Source organism: Ursus americanus, chromosome X (genome assembly GCF_024610735.1).
Source record: "Ursus americanus isolate L20-20 chromosome X, mUrsAme1.1.p, whole genome shotgun sequence".
NCBI classification, from domain to species: Eukaryota; Metazoa; Chordata; class Mammalia; order Carnivora; family Ursidae; genus Ursus; species Ursus americanus.
This window is the reverse complement of record NC_142164.1, coordinates 14,804,162-14,826,772: the sequence shown is the minus strand read 5'-3', so window position 1 is coordinate 14,826,772 and position 22,611 is coordinate 14,804,162. Positions and strand designations below refer to the sequence as shown.

Genomic DNA, 22,611 nt, shown 5'->3' with positions numbered 1-22,611 from the left:
GTTTTGGGGTCAGCGAGTCTCAAGTACTGAGTAAGGATCTGGGGCAGGGTGCTTGCCTTACTGGGTCAACCCTTACTTAATGTAGTTCTACTGATGACTACTGTTGATAATTGAGCGATAATCATTCACAAATATTGTGAAGAACTCGCCTTACTCACAGGCAGACTAAGTGGCCACTTTACTGTTATTTTGAAGGCCCCGGAGAAGGACCCCAGTTGAAAAGTCTGAACCTGCCAGTGTCTGAAATTCTTCCTTTAAGGAAATCCATTTCTTTCTGGTAAGCAGTGCCCTCTTTCTAAAAAATGGAGAAATACCACAAGAGATCCCTAACATCTGGGTGTGCAATTGTTAGCAGATCATCTTCCTGCTTGACTTTAAACCCGATAGGTGCCTAAGTCCTGTAAGAGTGTGCCCTAATTAATCTCTGCCCTTGGAAATCAGACGGAAGGTTCTGATTTTCTATCCTCTGCTCCTACTTGCTAACGCTGTAAGCTTAATAATTGTGATTTCAAACAAACTGTTGTCAATAGATGTGTCAAATTTAGATTTGTGGTTTTAGAAAATGTTTTCTTGGGGCAAACTGAAGTATATGTTTGGCACTATAGTTAAATTTGTACTTCCAAAAACTTGATTTTGGAGTGTGCTTTTGGTAGTTTTGAGCTTTCCTTAAATGGCTTGTGTAGTAGTGAACTTTTGCTAATAATGTGGCTCAAAAAGGAACATATATTAACACTAAACTTTACATTTCTGTAAAATTGTTTTTACCAAAAGTGGGGGTGCCAATATTGTATTAGTATTAGGTTAGACATTGTGATAAGTGGTGGGAAACAAATAAATATGAAATAAAGCTTCAAATGACTTTGTGTAACTTTATATTCTAAAAACAATAGTTCTGACATATAACTGAGAACCCATTTTAATAACATTTAAGGTATTTTCTTTTTTAAAAAATTATTTTACAGAGAGAAAGTGTGCACATGCTAGCCGGGGGGGGGGAGGGAGGGTCAGATGGAGGGGCAGAGAATCTCAAGCAGACTCCCACTGAGCTTGGAGCCAGAAGAAGGGCTCGATCTCAGGACCCCGAGATCAAGACCTAAGCCGAAATCAAGAGCCAGCCACCTAGGCGCCCCTAAGTTATTTTCAAGTGACATATCTCCCAGAGATGTTACTATTTCCTCACTCTAAGTAAAAACTACATCTTTACTCTCTTAAGCACAGCATTTTAGAAATAACTGATAGAAGTACCAGATAACAAAAGCCAAGAAAGCTGTTTAGCAGTTGATAAAACTAGAACTCAAAGAACTTTCATTTTCCTCACTCTTAGTAATCCCTAGGTGACTTGGGGATGTGGTATAAAATAATTCCCTAAACGGTTTTACAGGGCATTAGGCCCCCGCATCCAGAGTTGGGGAATTGGGATTAAAATCCATGGCTTTGTTTTGTTTTTCTTTTTGGAGGGGGTGGTCTCTCTCTCTTTTTTTTAACAGGTGATCCGAATTGGAGCTAACCTTATAAGTAGGCCCCAGTATCCACAATTTCTTCCACGCTGCCTATTGTGGTGCCAGAAATGTGATTATGGAAGACTTCGTTTCTTTGGAGAGGGTCCTAAATGGGAAAAAGGCTGGTACCTGAAAAACAAATTCTGTATACTTCCCCATTTTGCTCAGGGTCTGCCCTGACCGAAGACTTAGAATAAAGGACCATTAATAATATGCTACAAAGCAGGAAATCAAAGTCACATACTTAGATAAAAACAAAATGTGCAATGGGTAAGTCTTTGTCATTGAAGTTGAAAGTGTTAGAAAACATTTTAACACTGGCATACCCACTGAAAGTAGCAAATCTGGCTTTAAAGAATTTCTGCAGTTTCAACCATCTTAGGTCAAGGATCCATCAATCTTTTTGTCAAAAGGAGTTACTTTTGTTTCTACTAAGTGTCGAGATTACAGGAAGCAGGGACAGGCAAATTCCTGAACCGAGTGAGCTTGAATAGGCCATTAAAAAAAAAGTCTGGTATAGTTCAGTAATTTTCCAGAGTTCCTAAGCCAGGTGGGAGACTTCTCTGGTCAAGGAGTCTCTGCTTTTACACGGTAATGTATTTTTATCCACCAAGAAGGCCATGCCTCTTACCAAGGCAAGGAGTATAGCACATACCGCCCCTAACAAGAGGTCGAAGAGAGAAAGATGAAGATATTCAGAGAGAAGCTGGCTGTCTGGGTCCTAAGAACTGGTTCGGCTCCCTGGGTCCCACAGCCCCTCATGGGACCCACCTACATTACCATCATGGAATTCTTGCTTGTTGCTTTGTGTGTTTCTGTGACTTGCAAAAAATCTTGAAAAAGACAGGTTACAAAGACAGAGATGCTTACAGATTACCTCAGTTACTAGGGAGTTAATTCTGAGTACACAGGGAAATAAGAACCCACAAGAACCAGGCCTCACAGAGACAATAGCACTTTTAAAACAACTGTCAGGTCTCATGGCCAAACAGAATGCTATTGTGGGTACATGTGTGCTTAGCTCCCAACCCCACTGCTCCACTATTACCCCGCATCACTGCCTCAGCTTCTCCTCTCACTCCAGGGAACTTCTCCACAGCAGGCCTCTGTCCTGCTTTCTACCTTCCCTACATGGGCCTTCCTGCCTCTGTGCCACTCTGACCATGTCCCTGCCCATTCCATACTCATTCCTGTCCCTGGGAATGGTGGTTTATTGGCTCGTATAGCCCAATTCAGTCTAGAATGCAGGGCTACTCTATCGGGTCACCTCACAGGCCTCGGGGCAGCCTGTGGGCCACAGCGGCTGGGTCACGTGGGACCCAGGCATAAGGAACCTTTTTGGCCACCTGTTCAGAGGGGCCTGTGGATACAGCAGGCATTCAGAGGGTCACGTGCAATAGTAGGGCTGTGTAGCATATTATCACCTATGCTGTGAACTCACCCAGGAATGAAATGGGAGCCCAATAACACATTGCTGAAAACAGCTGTACACTATTTTGGGATCCAGGAAGAAATACTTAGCAGTGCTTAAATAAGCGAGCCTAATAAAACTCATGTTATCTATATTATAAAAACGCATGAAAGTTCAGTTCTCTGATAGCCCGCAACAGAACAAGAACTTCATGGGGAAAAAATCGTAATTGAAAAAAAAAAAAAAACCCACCCAAACCCAAGCTACTATTTAAAAATCGCTGTTAAGGTTGAAACCATATTTTCACAGCTGGTATTTGGGGAGTTAAGATTTTCTAGAGCCCATACGCAACTGCTATATTTAGAAGCAAAAGGTCACCGGAATAGCAGAACCAATTTCTTCTGGTAAGCTTTTCCCCACCCTCAAGTCTGGTTTAAATTTAAAATTTTACCTTTATACATAATAGGTTTATTATTGTTATTTTTAAAAGAATTAACAAAAACTTCTAAACGGTTGTTTTTGGTGCAACAAGAATTCATAAGAATCATCTACATGAACAAGTGTGTCTCTCTTGAGCTGTGCCTGTCTTGTTGTATGCTGGCTCGCCAGAACCTAGCACAGTCCCTGGCACTTGGTTGCTCAATAAATATCTGCCGATAAAAAAAAAAAATACAGACCTCTTTATTTTCTACCATAAATATGTTATTTGGGAAAAGGCTGCATAGAGGAAAAATATTCTGTGCTTTTCGAAAAAGAAAAACAAAAGATCCGAAGTTCCCGGGCCAGTAAAGGTGGTGCTTATACTTGGATGTTTTAAGTTTCGGGTCTGGAGCTTGAACACTTATGAATCATGGTGTACAAGAGGAAGGCAACTACTGCCCCCCGTCCCCACCTTTCCAGAGTCTATCTCCAGCCTGAGAAGGTACCAGAGAGATAAAGGAGGGGCCTGAGGTTGGGAAAAGAAGGTTGGTCCCCACCCATCGTCCATTCATTCACTCACTCACTCAATACGCACTAGACACCACACCCTGTGCTAGGAGCTTAGGCCAAGATGACGACCAAGAGCCGGCGCCGATTCTAGGGAAATCATAAAGAAACAAGCGAAAGTCTTGTTTCCCATGCGGCACGGGGAAAGGAGGCCCATCTTTTTCTCAGGAACACAAACCCGTCCCGCCCGCCCCATCCACTCCCCCAAGATGGCGCCCGCCGAGTGGGAACATTCCCACGCCCCCGGCTGCCGCCCGCCGCGGCCTCTGCGGAGCCCAAGGTCCCCAGGCGCCGCGGCCCCCGCGCCCCCCGCCCAAGAGGCCCGGGTGGGCAGCTGCGCGTGACAGTGGCGCGCGATAGCAGCGCGCCCCCGGACGCCCCGCCCATAGGGCCCAGCACCGCCCGCCCGCCTGCCCGCGTCGGCGCTTGTTGACGCCACTGGAGGCGTGTCGGCGCGACCCGCGACGTCGCGACGTGCCGACAATGGCGACTGCGTCAGCCTGAGCGGGCCTCAGTTTTCCAGCAATCTCCCGACGTTGCCGCGAGTGCCCTGGGGGGTCGCGGGAGCCGCGGGGGCTGCAGGCGTCTCAAACCCGGTCGGCGGCGGCGGCGGCGGCGGCGGCGCGCGTGCGCGCTCCCGCCACGCCCTGGGTCGAACCGCTGCGCGGAGGCCCGGTGGAGCGAGCCAGGTGGGCGGCGGCGCGGCCGGGCTGCAAGCTGCGGCGCGCGCGCGCGCGGCGGGAGGGCGGGCGGAGCTGGGGGCGGTGCGGGCGCCGGGCGGCCCGACCTCCCAGGGGCTGCTGGGGCGCCGCGGGGAGGCGTGCCGGGGGGCGGCGGGGCTCGGGCTGAGTGCGGCTCATCTCCTTTTCTCTGTAGCCTCCGGCTGCATCTCGGCCTCTTCGCTCCTCTTCGCTCGCGCGGACACTGTCCCTTGCCTAAGTCGGCAACATGAGCGGCAACAACTTGGATGGGAACGACGAGTTTGATGAGCAGTTGCGAATGCAAGAATTGTACGGCGACGCCAAGGACGGCGACACCGAGAAAGATCCCAGTGGAGAACCTGATTCTTTCGGGGAGCAGCCGGCTGACACCCCGTACGAGTGGGACCTGGACAAGAAGGCTTGGTTCCCCAAGGTAGGAGAGTGGCACGGGCGCCACTGCAGAGCGGGCCCGCCTGGCCAGCCTCGCGAGGCTCCCCTTTTCCGTTTTCTTTGCTGAGGTCCTGAGTTAGAGCCCCATGGATGGTGACGTTTCTTTTTGTTGTTTCTGTTGCAGAACCGATGTGTAGAGAAACGTAAATCTTTACTGAGATGTTTTAAATGTAATTTAATTCTTAAGTCTTTTCTATGCCTTATTAATTTTGTCTGTGAAGGTCACAGTTGGTCATTGCATTGGTGACTGCTTTTTATTGCAAAGAGGAAAAACACTAGGAGCAAATTTAGTAGCTGTTAATCTCAGATAGCCAACCTCACTTATCCTGGGAATTCTGATATTTGTTTAGCTTATGTACTTTGTGCAAAAGGCAGCTTCTCGGTTTGAAAAAAACTAGCCGTTTATGTCTCTTTACGGATTGAACTTTGTCTGCACCTCTCTTTCCCAGAAAATTTTGTCTCTAGGCATGTGCGTTTGAACCGTATAACCACAGGCACGGAATATGGGTGGAAAAGATCTGTGTATTTTTGTTTAGAGTGCTTAGAAACTGTTAAGTATTTTATTCCAGCTTGAAAGCAGTGTATCTGGTGTTACCTTGGTTCTGTAAACTTTTTGGTAAAAGTACCCTGTTAATCAAAGTCTCATGTGGGTGGAAAAAGATACTTGAAGCACACTAATCGACTTGCAAGCTGGTAATATAAAGCGTGTCTCCATTGTGCAATTCAAATTACCCTTAAAATTATTTATTTCAACTTTTTTATTTTCCATTTTGTATTTGTGTGTATGCTCCATTCCCTCCACATTGTTAAATTTATTATTTTGCTTGTCCTGGTCTTGCCAGCTCCAGAGCAGATTTGGTTTCTGAGTACTTTTAACAATAGTCTGATAATGGATTCATTTGCGACTCTTTATCTTTTTATGCTATGGAAGCCCATACCTCTTGAAACTTTAAGTTTAAAATTTTCCCCACTCCTGTGTGTGCGTAACATTGACCAGAATGAAGGAAGAACTCCCATTTCTTTCATTGTGCAACTGTGCTTTTTTTCCCTAAAAGCCGGAAATATAGATGTGAGTTGAATTTGTTCTTAGTTTCTTCTGACACTAAATGATAGTGTGATTTAATTACTGATGGAGTTAAAATAAGCATTTAGTTTTACAATTGTTAGCCCTAGTCACTATATAACAAATCAGTTCCATTCTGCGTGCTCTCTGCATACAGATACTCAAATATTTAGTGTGTATATACTTTTATGTATCGGTATAGCAGAAGAAAAATTGGTTCTGGTGTTAGATTATTAGCTGACTGTTGGTTTTTGTTCTATTGTTACCTGGTACTTCCTTTGTTGTATGTACCTGTAGCCTTAGTCAAGTAGACTGTAGAGAGGCAGTGATTTACAAATGAAACAACTAGAAAACATGCCGACATCACTTAAAATGCCAGTAGAATTTTGTGTTGATAACCCAAGTACCCATGTCTTACTTTTGTTTTATCATTTTATGCACATTTTCTGTAGGTGACTGTTCTCGCGTTCGCACTATTTACTACAACCTTTATCTGCAGAAACACCTCTGTGTCCAGTTGTATAACCAAATATGCTGAAATGTAACACAGTGTAAACTTCTTATGGGAAGAAATCATTTTTGAATTTCTGTATGTGTGTGTGCTGAATTTTTTGTTTAGATCACTGAAGATTTCATTGCTACATATCAGGCCAATTACGGCTTTTCTCATGATGGGGCATCTAGCTCTACTGCAAATGTCCAAGAAGGCAGTGCTAGGACTGCAGAAGAGCCTCCGCAGAGAAAAACCCCTGAACCCAGTGACCCCAAAAAGAGGGGAGAAAAGAGAAAGGCCGAATCAGGCAAGTGGATTTAGCTTGCAAAACATGAATGTAAAAATTGTAAATGTTACTATGTGTATACATGGTTACTGTTTGGAGAATTACTGTAGTTTTGAAGGAATCCTATAAGATGAAGGGTTTTTTTGAATTATTGGGGTTCATATATTGGCTCTCGCACCAATTTATGGGCATTGGTAGGCTGTTTCAATTTTGTGCCTCAGTTTCTTCCTTTGCAAAATAGAGCTGTTATCAAAAGCTCTGTTTGTAAGATAATGTTCTTACATTTTTTGAGTTAATTAAATGGAACTCAAGGCAATTTTGCCTCCATCTAACCCAGTAGATGGGAGTCAGAAGCAACTTATACACGCAGGGCCTAAAGTCAGTGTAAGGATGAGGGTTTTTTTTTTTAAGGTAGTATCAGAATCATAAAGAACCAAGATAACTAGCCATCCTTTTTTAGACAGGGCTCTGAAACGAATTAAGTGTCCAAAGATCCGAGTACTTTGAAAACTGGACAGTGATTTGAATTAGTCTCTTTTGTTCTAAGGATAAGAAAAGAGTCCTAGAAGTTTCGAGAAACTGCTACATTGTCAAAATTTCATAATGTGACCCTTACCTTTTCTTGCATGTGTGTTTTTTATTTTAATTTTTAGGATGGTTTCATGTTGAAGAAGACAGAAATACAAATGTCTATGTGTCTGGTACGTATACTCTTTTATTTTTATTTATTTCTTTGTTTAAGTAGGCTCCACACCCAGCGTGGGGCTTGAACTCAGCACCCTGAGATCCAGAGTCGTGCTCTACCAGCCGAGCCAGCCAGGCACCCCCCCACCTCTTTTAAACAAATGGAGAGTAGAAAATATTTGATGTTGAGATTTTTCACGAAGTCATTTTTACTTTTCAGCTTCTCTAAAGTCTGTTTTTTATCATTATGTCATTTTTTTTTTGTTCAGCTGTTGACATTTGTAAGGGATACTTTTTTGTTTATTACAAAACTAAGAAACATTACAAGCGTGTAACTTTGTATGCCATCCTTTCTGTCTGCTTTAGGTAACTTGTGGCAGTTCGCCCCTACAGTGATACAAGGCTTAAGCAAAACATGATTTTAGTGTATATTTGAATACATTAAAACATGAAATGACCTCAGTTCTATAGGTGTGAGATTTTTTACGTACATTTAGAAAATCAGACTTGTGCTCATCTAAGTTGTAGATTTCTAATTGGTAGAATGTTTAAGTAACCTTCTCTGTTATTGTACGCGCCTTTATAATTTTCTTCCCTAATGTTACAGGTTTGCCTCCAGACATTACAGTGGATGAATTTATACAGCTCATGTCCAAGTTTGGCATTATTATGAGAGATCCTCAAACGGAAGAATTTAAGGTCAAACTTTACAAAGATAATCAAGGAAATCTTAAAGGAGATGGTCTTTGCTGTTATTTGAAGGTTAGTTATGTGGTCAGATAAGTTTCTTGTATTTCCATTTTTAACTCAGGAACAAGGGCTGTAATTTTGTATAGATGATAACCAAGACTGAGAACTATTCAAAACAGGATGTGAAGAAAACTAAAATTTCAGATTGTGCCTCTGCGTATCGCACCGGTGAGGTTATTTACTTGTTGTAGGAAAATGTGTTACCAGTCCGAGCTATTATGTAAGTTATGTGACTGAAGTGCTTCTTTTGTCTTCAAAGAATTCTCACTGCAGAGATCTCTTTAGGAGTATATGCATGTAATCGACTCAGAACACATTTTTAAAAATCCACAAGGAAAAGAAAGCCGGTAACATTTTATTTACCCACTGGAATGAATTAGGCCGGGATTTGGCAAACTCCAGCCCACTGCCGGTTTTTGTAAATCAGGCTTTATCGAACACCACCACATTCATTCATTCATTCACTCATTTGTCTCTGGCTGCTTTTGTGATTCAGCAGCAGAGCTGAGTGTTTGCAGCACACACCATGTGGCCCACAAAGCCTAAAATATTTACTAACTGGCCCTTTACAAAAGTTTTCGGAGCCCTGAATTAGACCATAAAGGAGATGATAGCTACGCTGACTGCTTTGAACTGTATTTTGAATGGGAGAGAAGAGCGATTGGTATTAATAGAAATTTGCAGAACTGTATGTATTCATGGTACCATCCATTGCACAGGGAGAGCTCAGTGTCAAAGGCAGTCACTATTTCTGGAACGTTTCTCACCTTAGGAGCACGTTTTATACATTATTGCAGAATACAGAAGAAATGTGCACAACGATGACGTGTACCTATGTCATGGAAGGCGAAAATAATTATAAAGTAAAATCGAAGTGATTAAACAACAGTACCAACACCACAGGTGTGTTGCGAGCATACAGCGTTTCAGTGAAATCAGAAAGGGGTAGGGTTAAGCTGACAGCTCTTCGGAAGATACGTTTTGAATCTGGTTCTTGAGTGTGAACGGGCCATCTGTGAGTAATGGCCATTATAGGTAGTTACTAATTTTCAAATACAAGGAGATTCGAGAGTTTTACAAGTTCCTCAAGGGTTACTAAAAATCTGTGAACAGATTCTTAGGGAGTTTGATTGGATTTCCTAAATTTTTAAAGAGAAAAATGGGGTTTTGATAACTTGTGCAAGATGGACCAACCAGTAAATGGAGTTCCAAAAAATATATATAATTAAGGGGCACCTGTGTGGCTCAATCGGTTAAGCATCCAACCCTTGGTTTCGGATCAGGTCATGATCTCAGGGTTGTGAGATGGAGCCCCGCATCGGGCTCTGTGCTCCGTGTGGAATCCTCCCTCTGCATCCCCCTTTGCTCCTCTTCTCCTCCCCCCCCCAACTCATGCTCACAAGCTCCCGTGCGCGCTTGCTCTCTCTCTCTCTAGCTAAAATCTTCTAAAAATATATAGTTGTTTTAAGATGCATATTTGTGCAGCTAAGTTCAGTTATTTTTTGTTTTCCTCGGGTCCTCAGATCTTTGACTCTGCATAGGGCTGACAACTGCCCTCTTTGTGTAGAGCCCCGAATCCACAAATGTATTTAATGTACAAGTCGTCAGATAATCATCACACTAAATCACAGACCTACATTTTAATTGGTGAACAAAAAAATTAAAGGCTGGCTATGCTATTCCCAGTTCCTTGAGTCATCTAGTCTTTTAAGTAGGAATACTTTAGAATTTTAAACTGGAACGTACCTTAGAAGTCACACGAGTCCATTTGCCTCATTGAGAAATTGAGACTCCAAGAGGCAATACTACTAGTCCAATAATAATGTAATTTATTGAGTACCTACTGTATGCCAGTCTCTATCCTTTATGTGCATTCTTTCGTTTGATTTTGTCAAGAACCCTGCAAAGAAGGCATTTCTCTTCCCATTTTACAGATGAAGAAATTGAATAACTTGCCCAAGTTCACAAAGCTGGTTGAGGACAGCTGTGTCTAGAGTGCAGGTTTCCTGATAAGGCAGCCTAGAGTTCTTTATCTCAAAGGAGGTAGTTATGATGAAATCTTTATTGTATGTATAGTCATCGTTCGTCTAAAAAAAAAAAAACCTCCCAAAGTTTCATTTCGGCATGTAAATTCCTGACTATCTCATTTTACCTTTATAAAGAGGGAATCTGTGGATCTCGCATTAAAACTTTTGGATGAAGATGAAATTAGAGGCTACAAATTACATGTTGAAGTGGCAAAGTTTCAGCTGAAGGGGGAATATGATGCCTCCAAGAAGAAGAAGAAGTGCAAAGACTACAAGAAAAAGCTGTCTCTGCAACAGAAGTTTGTGTTGTTTTTCCCTCTTTGAAAGATTTCGTATAAGTATCCTAGAGTGTGTTTTTGGTATAGCCCCCTAGTTTTGTTCCGTCAAATGTACATATAAATTATTTTCAAAGAATTTCATTAGATCATCAGAAACCTTCAGTAATCTGTACCGTAGGATGATCTGGCAGAGGCAGTGTTTTTATTTTCTGGGGTGTTGATTCATAATGTAACATGGGCTTCAGTGAGATGAGAGGGCCATCTCTTTGGAAGAAATTGAACATCAGATTAAGTAAAACAGTTTAGGCTTGTATACCAGAGCCATCAGTTCATTTTTGATGTGAATTGACATCAGCTACACCGGGAACTAAAGCGTTAAGTACTTTCTTTTATCAGCGTGAGTTCTAATAACCTTTCTAACACTGTGCTCGAACCAACGACACGGTGATGATAAAAGAGTTGTGATGTCCTGTAGTTTTTATAGGACAAGTTAGACTAGATACCTACCAATTTTATGTAAACACCTATCAGTAAAATTTAAGATTGTATAGCAGAGTAGTTTTACATATTTCAATGCAGTTTGTTCTTTGTGATCATAAAATGCCTGAAAACCAATACAATTTGAGCTTATTTTTTGCCTTCGAAGTGTAGTCGTACATACCAGATAGTCATAAGTACTAAATAATCGGCACTTTACAGGAGCCTCATTGGAATGTTTGTAACCAGACCGCAGTTCTGAAAAAAAGATCCATCCTGGGGATTTCAGACACTGGGTCCACCTTTCACCCACCCATTAGTGTTCCTACTTTAGAAAGTCTCCCGGTGGGAACTGCGACTAAACCACGTACAGCTGTTTTGGCATCAGATAATTAGTATCATTAAGTACTCAATAAAGGATGATTGTAGCAACTCCTTTTCTCCTCTCCCACAAGTACGAAACAAAATTCAGTTTCTTATTCCTGCTTTGTCGCATTAGGCAGTTGGACTGGAGACCTGAGAGGCGAGCTGGCCCGTCCCGAATGCGCCACGAGCGAGTTGTCATCATCAAAAATATGTTCCATCCAATGGATTTTGAGGTAGGAGGTGATATTCCCGCTGATGGAAACGTTGATGTGCTTTCTTTCAAGGGCGTCCAAAGCTTGCCTCGCCCTGCATTTCTCCTGTCACATCCTACACGTCCACGTAGCTAAGTAAGAGAGTCCGTCGAAACGTTAGGATTTTCCCGTGTTTAGCCCAGGGTTCTTCCAGTTGTTCCCCAGGGAACACTGTTTCACACCCACACCGCGGCCGCAAACGGTAGCTACTTGAGGAAATCATTAAAAATACAATCACTGAACGATTTCTGGGCACTGCTTGTGGATTTTGAGTGCATTTCCACAAGGACGGGCTGGTTTTGGTGGGGAGTCATTTCACACTTGCAAATGAGAACTTCACTTTGGTACTACAAACCTGATCCTTTAAAAAACCCTCAGGTTCACGAAATACAGCTCCCGATGTTTTAAATGGTGACGGTGGCTTTTCGAGACCTGACTCGTACACAATGCCTTCGTGGCTGTTGGAAGGACTTTATAATACTGTCCATGTAAAATTCTAAGAACAGCAAGTAAAAGTGACTAGAGGACAAAGAGCTGGAGAGGTGCAAGAGGCGGACGAGGCCTAGACTGCTGCTACGGCGCCTTGCACTGCTTTCTGCCTCTTGTTCTTGTCGGTCTTTCCCACAGACCTGTGGCGGCATTTGTGGAAGAACAAGGCTTTATTCTCTGCCTGGACTCTGAAATTAATGATCACCAGCTACACACGAGGTAGAGAAAGGCAACAAGTAACCATGAAGATAACAAGTTACATAAGAAAAAAAAAATGTTCATTTGTACAACTCCAGGTTTGGAAAGATCTAGCTGCAACCGAAGCCCCCTCTTAGTCCTTCTGTGCATTGAAACAGTGAGAACAGCAGCTTCATTGTAGCCTCTTTGGAGAGGACCCCAGAGTGGTCTGTGGAGCCCGGTCCCAGCCAATAGTGATGTGATAGGGTTCACGGCACACCCTTGGGGTCTGCGTATCTTTTGAGGTCATTGGGGAGATACATGTGGTCAATTTGTAACATTTGATGTCTCTTCCGAGTAGAATTCTGAAGAATCATGAAACACTTTTTGAAACATTCTCCCTGCCAGGTAGGGATTTGAAAGGAATACATAATTGGATCAGGGTATCTGGTCTGCTAGGTACAAACTCCAGATTTCTTAAAGTTCATCTCATTTTATTCCCCACGTAAATAACTGGCTTTTTAAAATTACATGACCTATGAATGTCTATGACTTGACGTCCTTGATGCACGCATTCCATACTTGCAATGCTCAAACGGGAATATTAATGCAAACTTAATTGAAATTATCTGGAACCTCGGTAAGTAGAAGTCTGTTGTGTAATTACATATGTGTTTGTGTTTTGCTCTGCCTTGCTCATCGACCACCTAATTTGAATCTGGCGGTCCCGTTGTGCAGGCTTCGTTTTTCCGAGCTTAACGAGTGTTCTTTCCTCCAGAAAGCCACATTTACTTTATTTTGACCCCTACAAATTCCCTCCAGTGGATCGTTTTAAGGATAGAAGGTTCATGCTTGTAAATTCTTTGTTCTTTTCTCAAACGCTCTTACTGGTTTAGCGTAAACATTACTTTGGAGTTATTTAAAGAGCCTTTAAATTACCCTATTTAGCCAAAGTCATCTTAGACTTCCATTTTCATTTATACCAGTTTGAAAAACTGTTCATAACTTTTATGATTCTCTGAAATAATCGGATCTCCTCTGCTAGAATGTGAGCTCCGTGAGAGCCAGGGCTCTGTCTCCCTCGTTTGCTCTTATATTCCCAGTGGTTAGAATTCTGCCTGGCATACAGTAGACCCTCAATATGTATTTATTTTACAGACCCTCAATATTTATATGAAGAAAAAGTGACAGAATGATTGAATGAGAGTCCTGTTACAAGGCAGAGCCCTTTGCTTCACTCCGCGGATAACACGTTTTGTCTTGAGCATCTTTGCAAATGAAGGAAAGTGTTCTTTTCAGAAGCTGAGAGGGCAGGGATGGGCTTCAGAGCTCAGACGGAGAAACCCTCGGGTGCTGTCCTTGTTCGCCTACCTGCCTGCTCTTGTGCGGTCTGCCAGCTCCATGCGAGCCTGTCAGACAGAGGGATCTTGTTGTGTGTTTGTTTTTTTTAAAAGATTTATTTATTTACTTGAGAGAGAGCACGCGTGCACTCGAGCCGGTGGGGGGGCGGGGGGGGGGAGGAGGGCAGAGGGAGAGGGAGAGTGAGAAAGAACTTGGTTTTTGTTCCGGGTCTCTGGGACTGAACTTCAAAGTGTGTCAGTATAAATCTTTCCAACACAGTAGACTGTCCAGTAGGGTAGACTCCAGCCACGTGTGGTTATTTAAATTTAACTGACATGAAAGAAAACTAAAAATGGAATTCCTTAGTCGTACCAGCCATTTGTATTGGATAATACAGATCCTCATTTGTCACCACAGGAATTTCTGTTGGACACCCCTGGTGTAGACACTGTATAACTCATCATCGAGGTGTGCTGCTGGAAAATGTGCTATTGGACGTTTTGGGGGAGCGTTTGATTTGACTCAAGATTCCATGTGAATCTAAAGAATAGTCATCAGCATTGAGCTTTGTAGGGGAAAACAAAAACTGAATTGTCAGGTTCCCCAGGGTGTCAGAGAGAAACCAGATTGGGGCGGGGGGAGGTGGAATATATTTTTACTCCAAACAGTTGACCAGTGTGAGAAGCAAAATACCTAAAAATACTCTTTGGTATCAGGGTGAACCATGCAAAGGCTAATATTTTTAATGTAACTTCAGAGGGTTTTCAGTATTTTATTCAAAGCCTTATTTAAAAAGGCATGCCTGGGGGTGCCTGGCTGGCTCAGGCAGAAGAGTGTATGACTCTTGATCTCAGGGTTGTGGGTTCGAGCCCCATGTGGGGTATAGAGATTACTATTTAAAAAAATTAATAAACTTTAAAAAATAAATAAATAAAACTGCATGCCTGGCCAATTTGAATACTAGGAGATGAAGAACCAAAACTGTGTTGCAAATGTGGGTTTCTCGTTCTGTACACCAGCACTGGCCAACAGAAACCAAATGTGAGCCACACGTGTAGTTTAAATTTTTCCAGGAGCCACAGTTAAATACGAAAAAAATAGGGGAAATTAATTTTAATAATGAAATTTAACCCAGTATATTCAAAATATTTTTAATTTCAACGTGTGATATAAAAGTATTAATGAGTTATGTTGTTTCTCCCCCCCCCCCAATTTGGTACTAAATCTTCAAAATCCGGTGTTCGGGTCACACTTGGAACACACCTCAATTGGCACTAGCCACATTTTAAGTGCTCAGTGGCCACATGTGGTTAGTGGCCACCATCGTGGCCAGTGTAGGTTTAGATTGGAAAGGAATGAGAAATAGGGTTTATTTCTTCCTGGGAAAACAGAACACCACCCCGGAAAAAAAAAATTAGGAGTGTTGAGCAGGAGGTTTCAATGCATCTGTCTGATTTCATCTCAAGTCTATTGCTTGCCAAGTGTTGTGTTTAGAAATTTTCCATTCTTAGCTATGTTAGAGAGTTTTCCTAGAGGAGGGGATTGTTATCTTGAAGCTTCAGGCTACTATACAACAGTGAGGCTATATTAGTTTTTCAAGCTGGTATAAATGAAAACGGAAATGTAGGAAGATTTTGGCTAAAATCTGATATCCTTGTAAAAAAAAAAGCACTGAGACTTTGCTACAGAAATAGAGCGATGCCCCCCCACACACAATGGAATCACACTTACATTTGTTAAATATTTTGAAACAATTTTGTATGTTTTTACTGTAATTCTGAGTTCCCTTGGTGAATAAAGTTAAGGTATTGGGAATTGTTTTTCTAACTCTGAAAAAGTTTTTTATTGGCTATTCACCATGTGGAAACACCTGTGCTGGGTTCCGTGAGGCAGACGAAACGTTCAAACCAGATTCCTGCCTTCGGAAAGCACAGTCTGATAGGGGCCGACCACACACACACACACACACACACACACACACATACACACATATCCCTCAAGGCCGCCACGTGCCTTTTAGGCTCCGGTTCGCATTCGTCTCAGGGCTGACAAATCTATATAAAACAAACAGCGTCTTCTCCAAAATGAGATTTTTAAAAGTGGGGGCCAGCCAGCTGTACTTTTAGAAGACTCAGATTTATAGGATATTCTTTTATTTTAAATTTGATGTCAGTAACTGCCTACCAGCTCTTTCTTTTTTGCTTTTTGAGAGAACTTTAGGAGGGAAAAGGCACTTTTTTTTTGTTCTTTGCAGTTCTTCTTTAGTTGGTGAGGAAAATAAAAACCCGTGAGCAAGATGAAGTTAAATGTTTCCTAAAAAGCGTAAGTCTACTTCAGTAGAAGTTCATATACAGGACGTTTTGTTTATATGTAGTTGAAATTCAAGTTGATAATGTAACGTTTTACGAGCCCTTGCAGTGCACTGGGACTTGGGGAAAGAGTTGTTGATTCCTACAGGTGATCTTAAATCCTTTTGTTGCGGGGCAGAGAGTCCGCCCGAACTCAAGACCACCAGAAGCAGCAGCACTTGAGTGCTCTTAATAGACTCATAGTTGCAAGAAAGCAACAGCTAAGAGTGAATTTTTTTAAAGAATTTATTTATTTATTTGAGAGAGAGAGCACATGAGTGGGGCTAGGGGGGTGGGGTGGGGGTGGGGGCAGAGGGAGAAGGAGGAGCAGACTCCCCGCTGAGCAGGGAGCCCGATGCGGGACTCGATCCCAGGACCCTGAGATCATGACCTGAGCCGAAGGCAGACGCTTCACCGACTGAGCCACCCAGGCGCCCCAAGAATGTATTTTATTGTGTGCTTATTAGCAGCTCTTTATTTGTGTGGTTCTGTGGCAGTGTGGTAGGAGACAAGATGGACAGGAATCCTTATAAGGGAGGTTTACCCTGTGAGTTAAAATAGAATCTTGGAAGCACAAAGAACTATCTTAGAACACTTAGTCAATGAAAGGGATATATCTCTCCCCATTACAACATTTCTGTAAATAGGGATCTATGCAAAACCCAAAGCAAAGGGCTCTGGTCAGTACAGTCATGATGCCCGTGCAGAACAGAGGAATTAGCGGTGTCTGACTTCTCACGTGCCAGAGGACTTCTCCTGCCCTTACAGCTGCTGTTATTTGGGATTTCCAGTCCTCCTTCCCTGCCCCCCTCCCCTCTGCTCCAGCACAGTCCCGCTGCTGCCCACCATGCTTAGCCATTTCCTCTGGCTGAAAGCAGGGCCGCCTGGTAGCAGCAGCTGCAGCCTTGGTGATCTAACGTCATTTGGTTTTGACTTTTTAAAATTCTGTAGACTGCAGACAAGAGTAACTACTTTTAAGTAAAACCTTTTTCTATACATTGGTTTGTCAAAGCAAGAAATTTGATTTCTCAGGGTTTGTATTTAAAGAAGGGGGCAGATCTGTTTTAATCGTGTGTATGTTTGCAGGATGATCCATTGGTGCTGAATGAAATCAGAGAAGACCTTCGAGTAGAGTGTTCAAAGTTTGGACAAATTAGGAAGCTCCTTCTCTTTGATGTAAGTTTGTGGCTTAGACAAATGATCCGTAAAGCAATTGTTCTTTCCATTTGATAAGTTATTCCCAGATGGCGGTATGTCCCAAATTTCGGATTCATGTTTTTGTATGGTAGGTCTGCTATCTTGTGGTAGTCATGTGTTAGCAATTATTAGATGAACGTGGTTCGGAAGTCAGGGCTTTGGTGGACTTGGTATGCCTTGGTGATTTCCCTTTATTATCACTCTGGAGTGTATGATCAGATGAAAGGAAGTATGAGAAAGACGTGTGAGACCTTGTGGTTCCCTGTTTGCCCACATGTCCCCATCTTTGTGAATTATTCCCTCCTCCAAATTTGGAGAAGAACAATCAAGCAAGGTGTTTTTCTGTATGTTCCCCTTCTTACTCTTTGTACTTCCAAGATCGACACATAATAATTAAAAGACTCGCCATTTATTGATTGCATATGAGCTACGTTATGTGTTACTTCATTTAATCCTCATGGTCGTTTGAGGTAGGCGGGTACTATTATACCCATTTTACAGATGAGGCAGCTGGAAGTTTAGAGATTGAGTGAGCACCTTGCTCAAGATGAGTCAGCTGTTAAGTGGCAGAGCCAGAATTTAATCCCAGGGCTATTTGACTTGAGAGTCCACACTCATTAACAATTGTACCATCTTGCCTCTCTTTAGACGGTGTTGTCAGCAGAACCATTTCCAAGGACATCGTGCTTGGTTCTTGATAGACAAGATTAAGCTAAAGAAGCAGCTAGCTTTGGGGCGCCTGGGTGGCTCAGTCGGTTAAGCGACTGCCTTCTGCTTGGATCATGATCGCGGGGTCCTGGGATCAAGCCCTGCATCAAGCCCTGCATCGGGCTCCCTGCTCAGCGGGGAGTCTGCTTCTCCCTCTGCTCCTCCCCCTGCTCGTGCGCTCTCGCTATCTCTCTCTCTCTCTCTGTCTCTCAAATAAATAAAATCTTTAAAAAAAGAAGCAGCTAGCTTCGAGTCACTGGCTGGGGTAAAAAAGAAGAATGGCTTCATACATAACACCTTGAAGCTTAAATCATCAGAAAGAACACTACGGCGTACCTATTTTGTCAAATGTGTGTTTTATTTTTAGTTTTCTCATTCCTTCCTTCTTTTTCTTCCCTTTCTAGAGACACCCAGATGGTGTGGCCTCTGTGTCCTTCAGGGACCCAGAGGAAGCTGATTATTGTATTCAGACTCTCGATGGAAGGTGGTTTGGTGGCCGTCAAATCACTGCCCAGGCGTGGGATGGAACTACAGATTACCAGGTAAATTCTGCAGTTGTGTCGAGGGCACATTGTATCATTACCAACAAATACTGATCTAGTGGTCCTTCAAGATAAGTTTCAGGTTCAGTTTAATCTATTTAATGTAACAATACTTCTTCTAAATAATACTTTGCCTTCAGAGCATAGAAAGAAAAACGTTTTAGTCTCTTCAGTTTTTAAGCTTGAAATTTTGAGGCGTGCTCAGAATAGTAATAAGTAAGGTACGGAGAGTTCAATTATTAACTTTCTCACTGATGAAACATTTCTGTAGGACTGTGGTATTGGCATTTATTTAAATGATCTTAAGATCAAGTCTAATGGATTGAAGTGTAAAGTTTTGAAAACCGAAGATAGGGAAATGCTCTGATTTCCTAAGAAGACATGCCTTATGAAGTCAGGGTACTTGTGTCATTATCCGAAGTGTGCAGAGAGATTGTTACTTCTTTGTGCCTAAAACTTATCTTAATGGCAATTCTTATTTCTCCACAGGTGGAAGAGACCACAAGAGAAAGGGAGGAAAGGCTGAGAGGATGGGAGGCTTTCCTCAATGCTCCCGAGGCCAATAGAGGCCTTCGGCGTTCGAATTCCGTCTGTGCTTCAGAAAGGGCAGGGCCTTCTAGGGTGAGGCATTTTTCAGAGCACCCTAGCACATCTAAAATGAATGCCCAAGAAGCCGCAAATGAAATGGCATTCGAAGAACCTATCGATGAAAAGAAGTTTGAGAAAACCGAAGATGGGGGAGAATTTGAAGGAGATGCTTCTGAAAAAGATGCCAAAGAAAGTGGCCCAGAGAAAGAGGCTGAAGAAGGCTGCCCCCAGAAGGAATCTGAAGAAGGCTGCCTCAAAACGGAGTCTGAGGAAGGCTGCCCCAAAAGAGAGCGTGAAGACGACTACCCTGAGAGAGAGTCTGGAGAAGGCAGTCCTGAAAAAGAGTTTGAAGAGGGTAGTCCTAAAACAGAGTCTAAAGAGAATGGCCCCGAGCGGGAATCCAAAAAGAAGAGGCTCAAAAATGATTATGAAGAGAATGGCCTTGAAAAGGAATCTGACCAAGATGGCCCCAGCAAGGAGTATGAAGAGGAGGAGAGCCCCCAAAAGGAGTCTGATGAAGACGACTCGGAAAGGGAATCCGAAGAAGACTTCTCTGAAAAGCAGTTTGACGATGGCTCTGAGAAAGAATTCGAAGAGAACGGCCTCGAGAAGGATTTTGATGAGGAAGGCTCCGACAGGGAGTTTGGCGAAGAAAACATTCTCGATAGGGAGTTCGAAGACAATGACTCTGACAAATCGGAATTTGGAGATAGCAGCTCTGAAAGGGTGTTTGAGGAGGAAGTCTCTGAGAGAGAATTTGATGAAGAGTCCGATGACAAGGAAGAAGAAGAAGACACATACGAAAAGGTGTTTGATGACGAGTCGGATGAAAAAGAGGACGAAGACTACGCAGATGAAAAGGGGCTCGAAGACGCTGACGAGAAGATGTTTGAAGATTCAGACGACAAAGAAGACGAGGAAGGAATAGAGGTAAAGGAAGATGAAGACGTGGACGAAAAGATGTTCGAAGAGGATGATTCCAACGGGAAGCTGTTCGACGACGAGGATTCCAGTGAGAAGCTGTTTGACGACTCCGACGAGAGAGGGACAGTGAGGGGCGTGGGGAATGTGAAAGATGAAGGTCCCCTGTCCACGGGCAGCAGCTTTGTCCTCAGTAGCGACGACGACGTCGACAACATTTAATCCCTTAAACTTGCTTTGTAGGGAGCTTCCTCCATCTGCATTCTGCCCGCGCTCCAGGGTAATTGCTAGTAGTGTTACATGAACGTGTGCCTAGTGGTAGGATGCCAGCATTGAAGTTTTCACTGTTCCCTGTACTTAATGATTTTAAATCTGTGTTAATTGGCCGTTCAGGTAAAGCTTCATAGTATAATGCAAGTCAGCTGGGTACTTGTCCTTTGTCAGATTTGTTAAACGCATGCAGAATAATATTTTTTAAAGTATTCCGATTGAAGTTTGTGATAATTCAAAAATAAAAATAAGTTGTTAATATGCCGAAACTGAAAAATTGGACTTGCGTTACATTGCATTTTAAATTCTTGCTGTTGCTTTATTCATACTAAAGTGTGGTGTTTGTGAGGACTTGATAAAGCTCGTAGGAGTCTTCTTGCTTCCAGCTTCCCTTAGCACTTATATCCCCACTTCCCCTCCCTAACCCAGAACATGTTACTAAACTTATGAAGTAAATAACACTCTGGAGTTTTTCCCTGCCTAGTCCTTGCGAGCTACTTTCATTTGTTTTCTTTTCCATCCTCTTTCTGCGAAAATGGACTCTGAGATGTGCGAAAGTGAACTTCCTGAGGTCTGCAGCTCCCGTTACTGGAAATATGGAGGAGATGAGAATTCTCCTGTGTACTGTTTGGGCCCCTTGAGAAGCTGATTGAAGTCATGGAACCTTTCCCCAGAAAAATGTATGCTCACACTACACAGCTTTTTTGTATACACTTTTCAGAGGTTCATGGATCCCCTCGAGTTTAAGATCTAATTGTATCATGTGTACTTTAGTTTTTTGTTCTAGATTCATGGTGCCTAGTACTGTGCTGAGTTGTGTAGTCCCAATAAAAATTGGAGTCTTTCTTGATTGTGCTTTCCAAATTAAGTATTGGTGAATTGACTTCTGCTGTAGCATTAAGAAGTGACTCGTGAATTAGAAGCATTAAAATAAACTGCATTGGTGCTTTTTCATTATACCGCCTGTAAGTGTAATCATTACCCTCTTCAGACCAAAAAAAAAGATTTCTTGTATTTCAAGACAAAGCTGAGAATTTAGTAGTTGATGTCTGGGATCTCTTTAAAATTTCGGGATTTTCATCAGGGACAAATCCGTAAAAGAGCTAAAGAAAGGTAAATATAGAAAAGTTGCAGGGGCGCCTGGGTGGCACAGCGGTTAAGCGTCTGCCTTCGGCTCAGGGCGTGATCCCGGCGTTATGGGATCGAGCCCCACATCAGGCTCCTCCGCTATGAGCCTGCTTCTTCTTCTCCCACTCCCCCTGCTTGTGCTCCCTCTCTCGCTGGCTGTCTCTGTCAAATAAATAAATAAATGAATGAATGAATGAATGAATGAAAGAAAGAAGGAAAGAAAGAAAAAGAAAGAAAAGTTGCAGACCAAACTCAGGTTCCCTTTAAAGGTAAGCCAGAAGCATTTCAACATTCCATTTATTGGAGGGTTGGTTTCCCAAGGGACGGGCTGCTGCTCTTCCATACACAGCGTACCTACAGCACAGACAAACTCCCAAGACCGTTAGAAGGGGGGGCTGTTTTCTTTCTAACTTTTCTCCCCTGCTCAATAATTTGGCTGATAGGAAATACTCATGCTCTTTTTATGTAAACACCCTGGAAGCAAAGGTGACAAATAGCTGTCAAACGGTAAATGATTTGGGAGGTGATATTGACAGACAGACATTAAGAGTCATGAAGTGTGCACAGATGCGCGTGGATGCGCGCACACACACACACACACACACACGCACGTGCAGTCACCCATTTACTAAGTAGTTGGGTCTTACTGGTCCTGACGATGGAGTTTATTGTGAGGCAACAATACATCCTGGTAGCAAAAGAACAGAACAGTGCAGGGGTGGGCTTTAAGCACAGCGATGCTCAACAATTACCTGATAAAGTCTAAGCTCGATTTTCCTTAAGAATATGTTGCTAAATGGACAAGGCAAGAAACAAATGTTGGAGAGGATGTGGAGAAAGGGGAACCCTCTTAAACTGTTGGTGGTAGTGCAAGTTAGTACAGCCACTTTGGAAAACTGTGGAGGTTCCCCAAGACTTTAGAAATAGAGCTACCCTATGACCCAGCAATTGCACTACTGGGTATTTACCCCAAAGATACAGATGTAGCGAAAAGAAGGGGCACATGCACCCCAATGTTCATAGCAGCAACATCCACAATATCCAAACTCTGGAAGGAGCTGAGATGCCCTTCGACAGACGAATGGATTAAGAAGATGTGGTCCATATATACAATGGAATATTACTCAGCCACCAGAAAGAACGATTACCCAACATTTGCACCAACATGGATGGGACTGG

The 22,611-nt window shown here is 42.8% G+C and overlaps 1 protein-coding gene across 2 annotated transcripts; it reads left to right on the top strand.

Moving 5' to 3' along the window:
* The first annotated feature begins 4,356 nt into the window (after positions 1–4,356).
* HTATSF1 (HIV-1 Tat specific factor 1) lies at positions 4,357–21,261 on the top strand. Of its 2 annotated transcripts, XM_045790418.2 has the most exons (10): positions 4,357–4,586; positions 4,774–5,031; positions 6,731–6,911; positions 7,544–7,591; positions 8,182–8,336; positions 10,487–10,650; positions 11,606–11,705; positions 17,165–17,254; positions 18,388–18,525; positions 19,015–21,261. In XM_045790418.2, exons 2-10 carry the CDS (start codon positions 4,846–4,848, stop codon positions 20,254–20,256), a joined length of 2,304 nt encoding a protein of 767 aa, XP_045646374.1. In that variant the 5' UTR covers positions 4,357–4,586; positions 4,774–4,845; the 3' UTR covers positions 20,257–21,261. The 2 variants fall into 2 exon arrangements, with proteins under 2 accessions (XP_045646374.1, XP_045646375.1); XM_045790419.2 differs by lacking the exon at positions 17,165–17,254.
* Positions 21,262–22,611: the final 1,350 nt, after the last annotated feature.

Excerpts from the sequence above, each read along its gene's own strand:
- HTATSF1 (XM_045790418.2), top strand. The coding sequence starts at position 4,846 with ATGAGCGGCAACAACTTGGATGGGAACGACGAGTTTGATGAGCAGTTG. Across the intron at positions 8,337-10,486 it reads GTCTTTGCTGTTATTTGAAG|AGGGAATCTGTGGATCTCGC; the intron begins GTTAGTTATGTG and ends ACCTTTATAAAG. Across the intron at positions 18,526-19,014 it reads ATGGAACTACAGATTACCAG|GTGGAAGAGACCACAAGAGA; the intron begins GTAAATTCTGCA and ends ATTTCTCCACAG.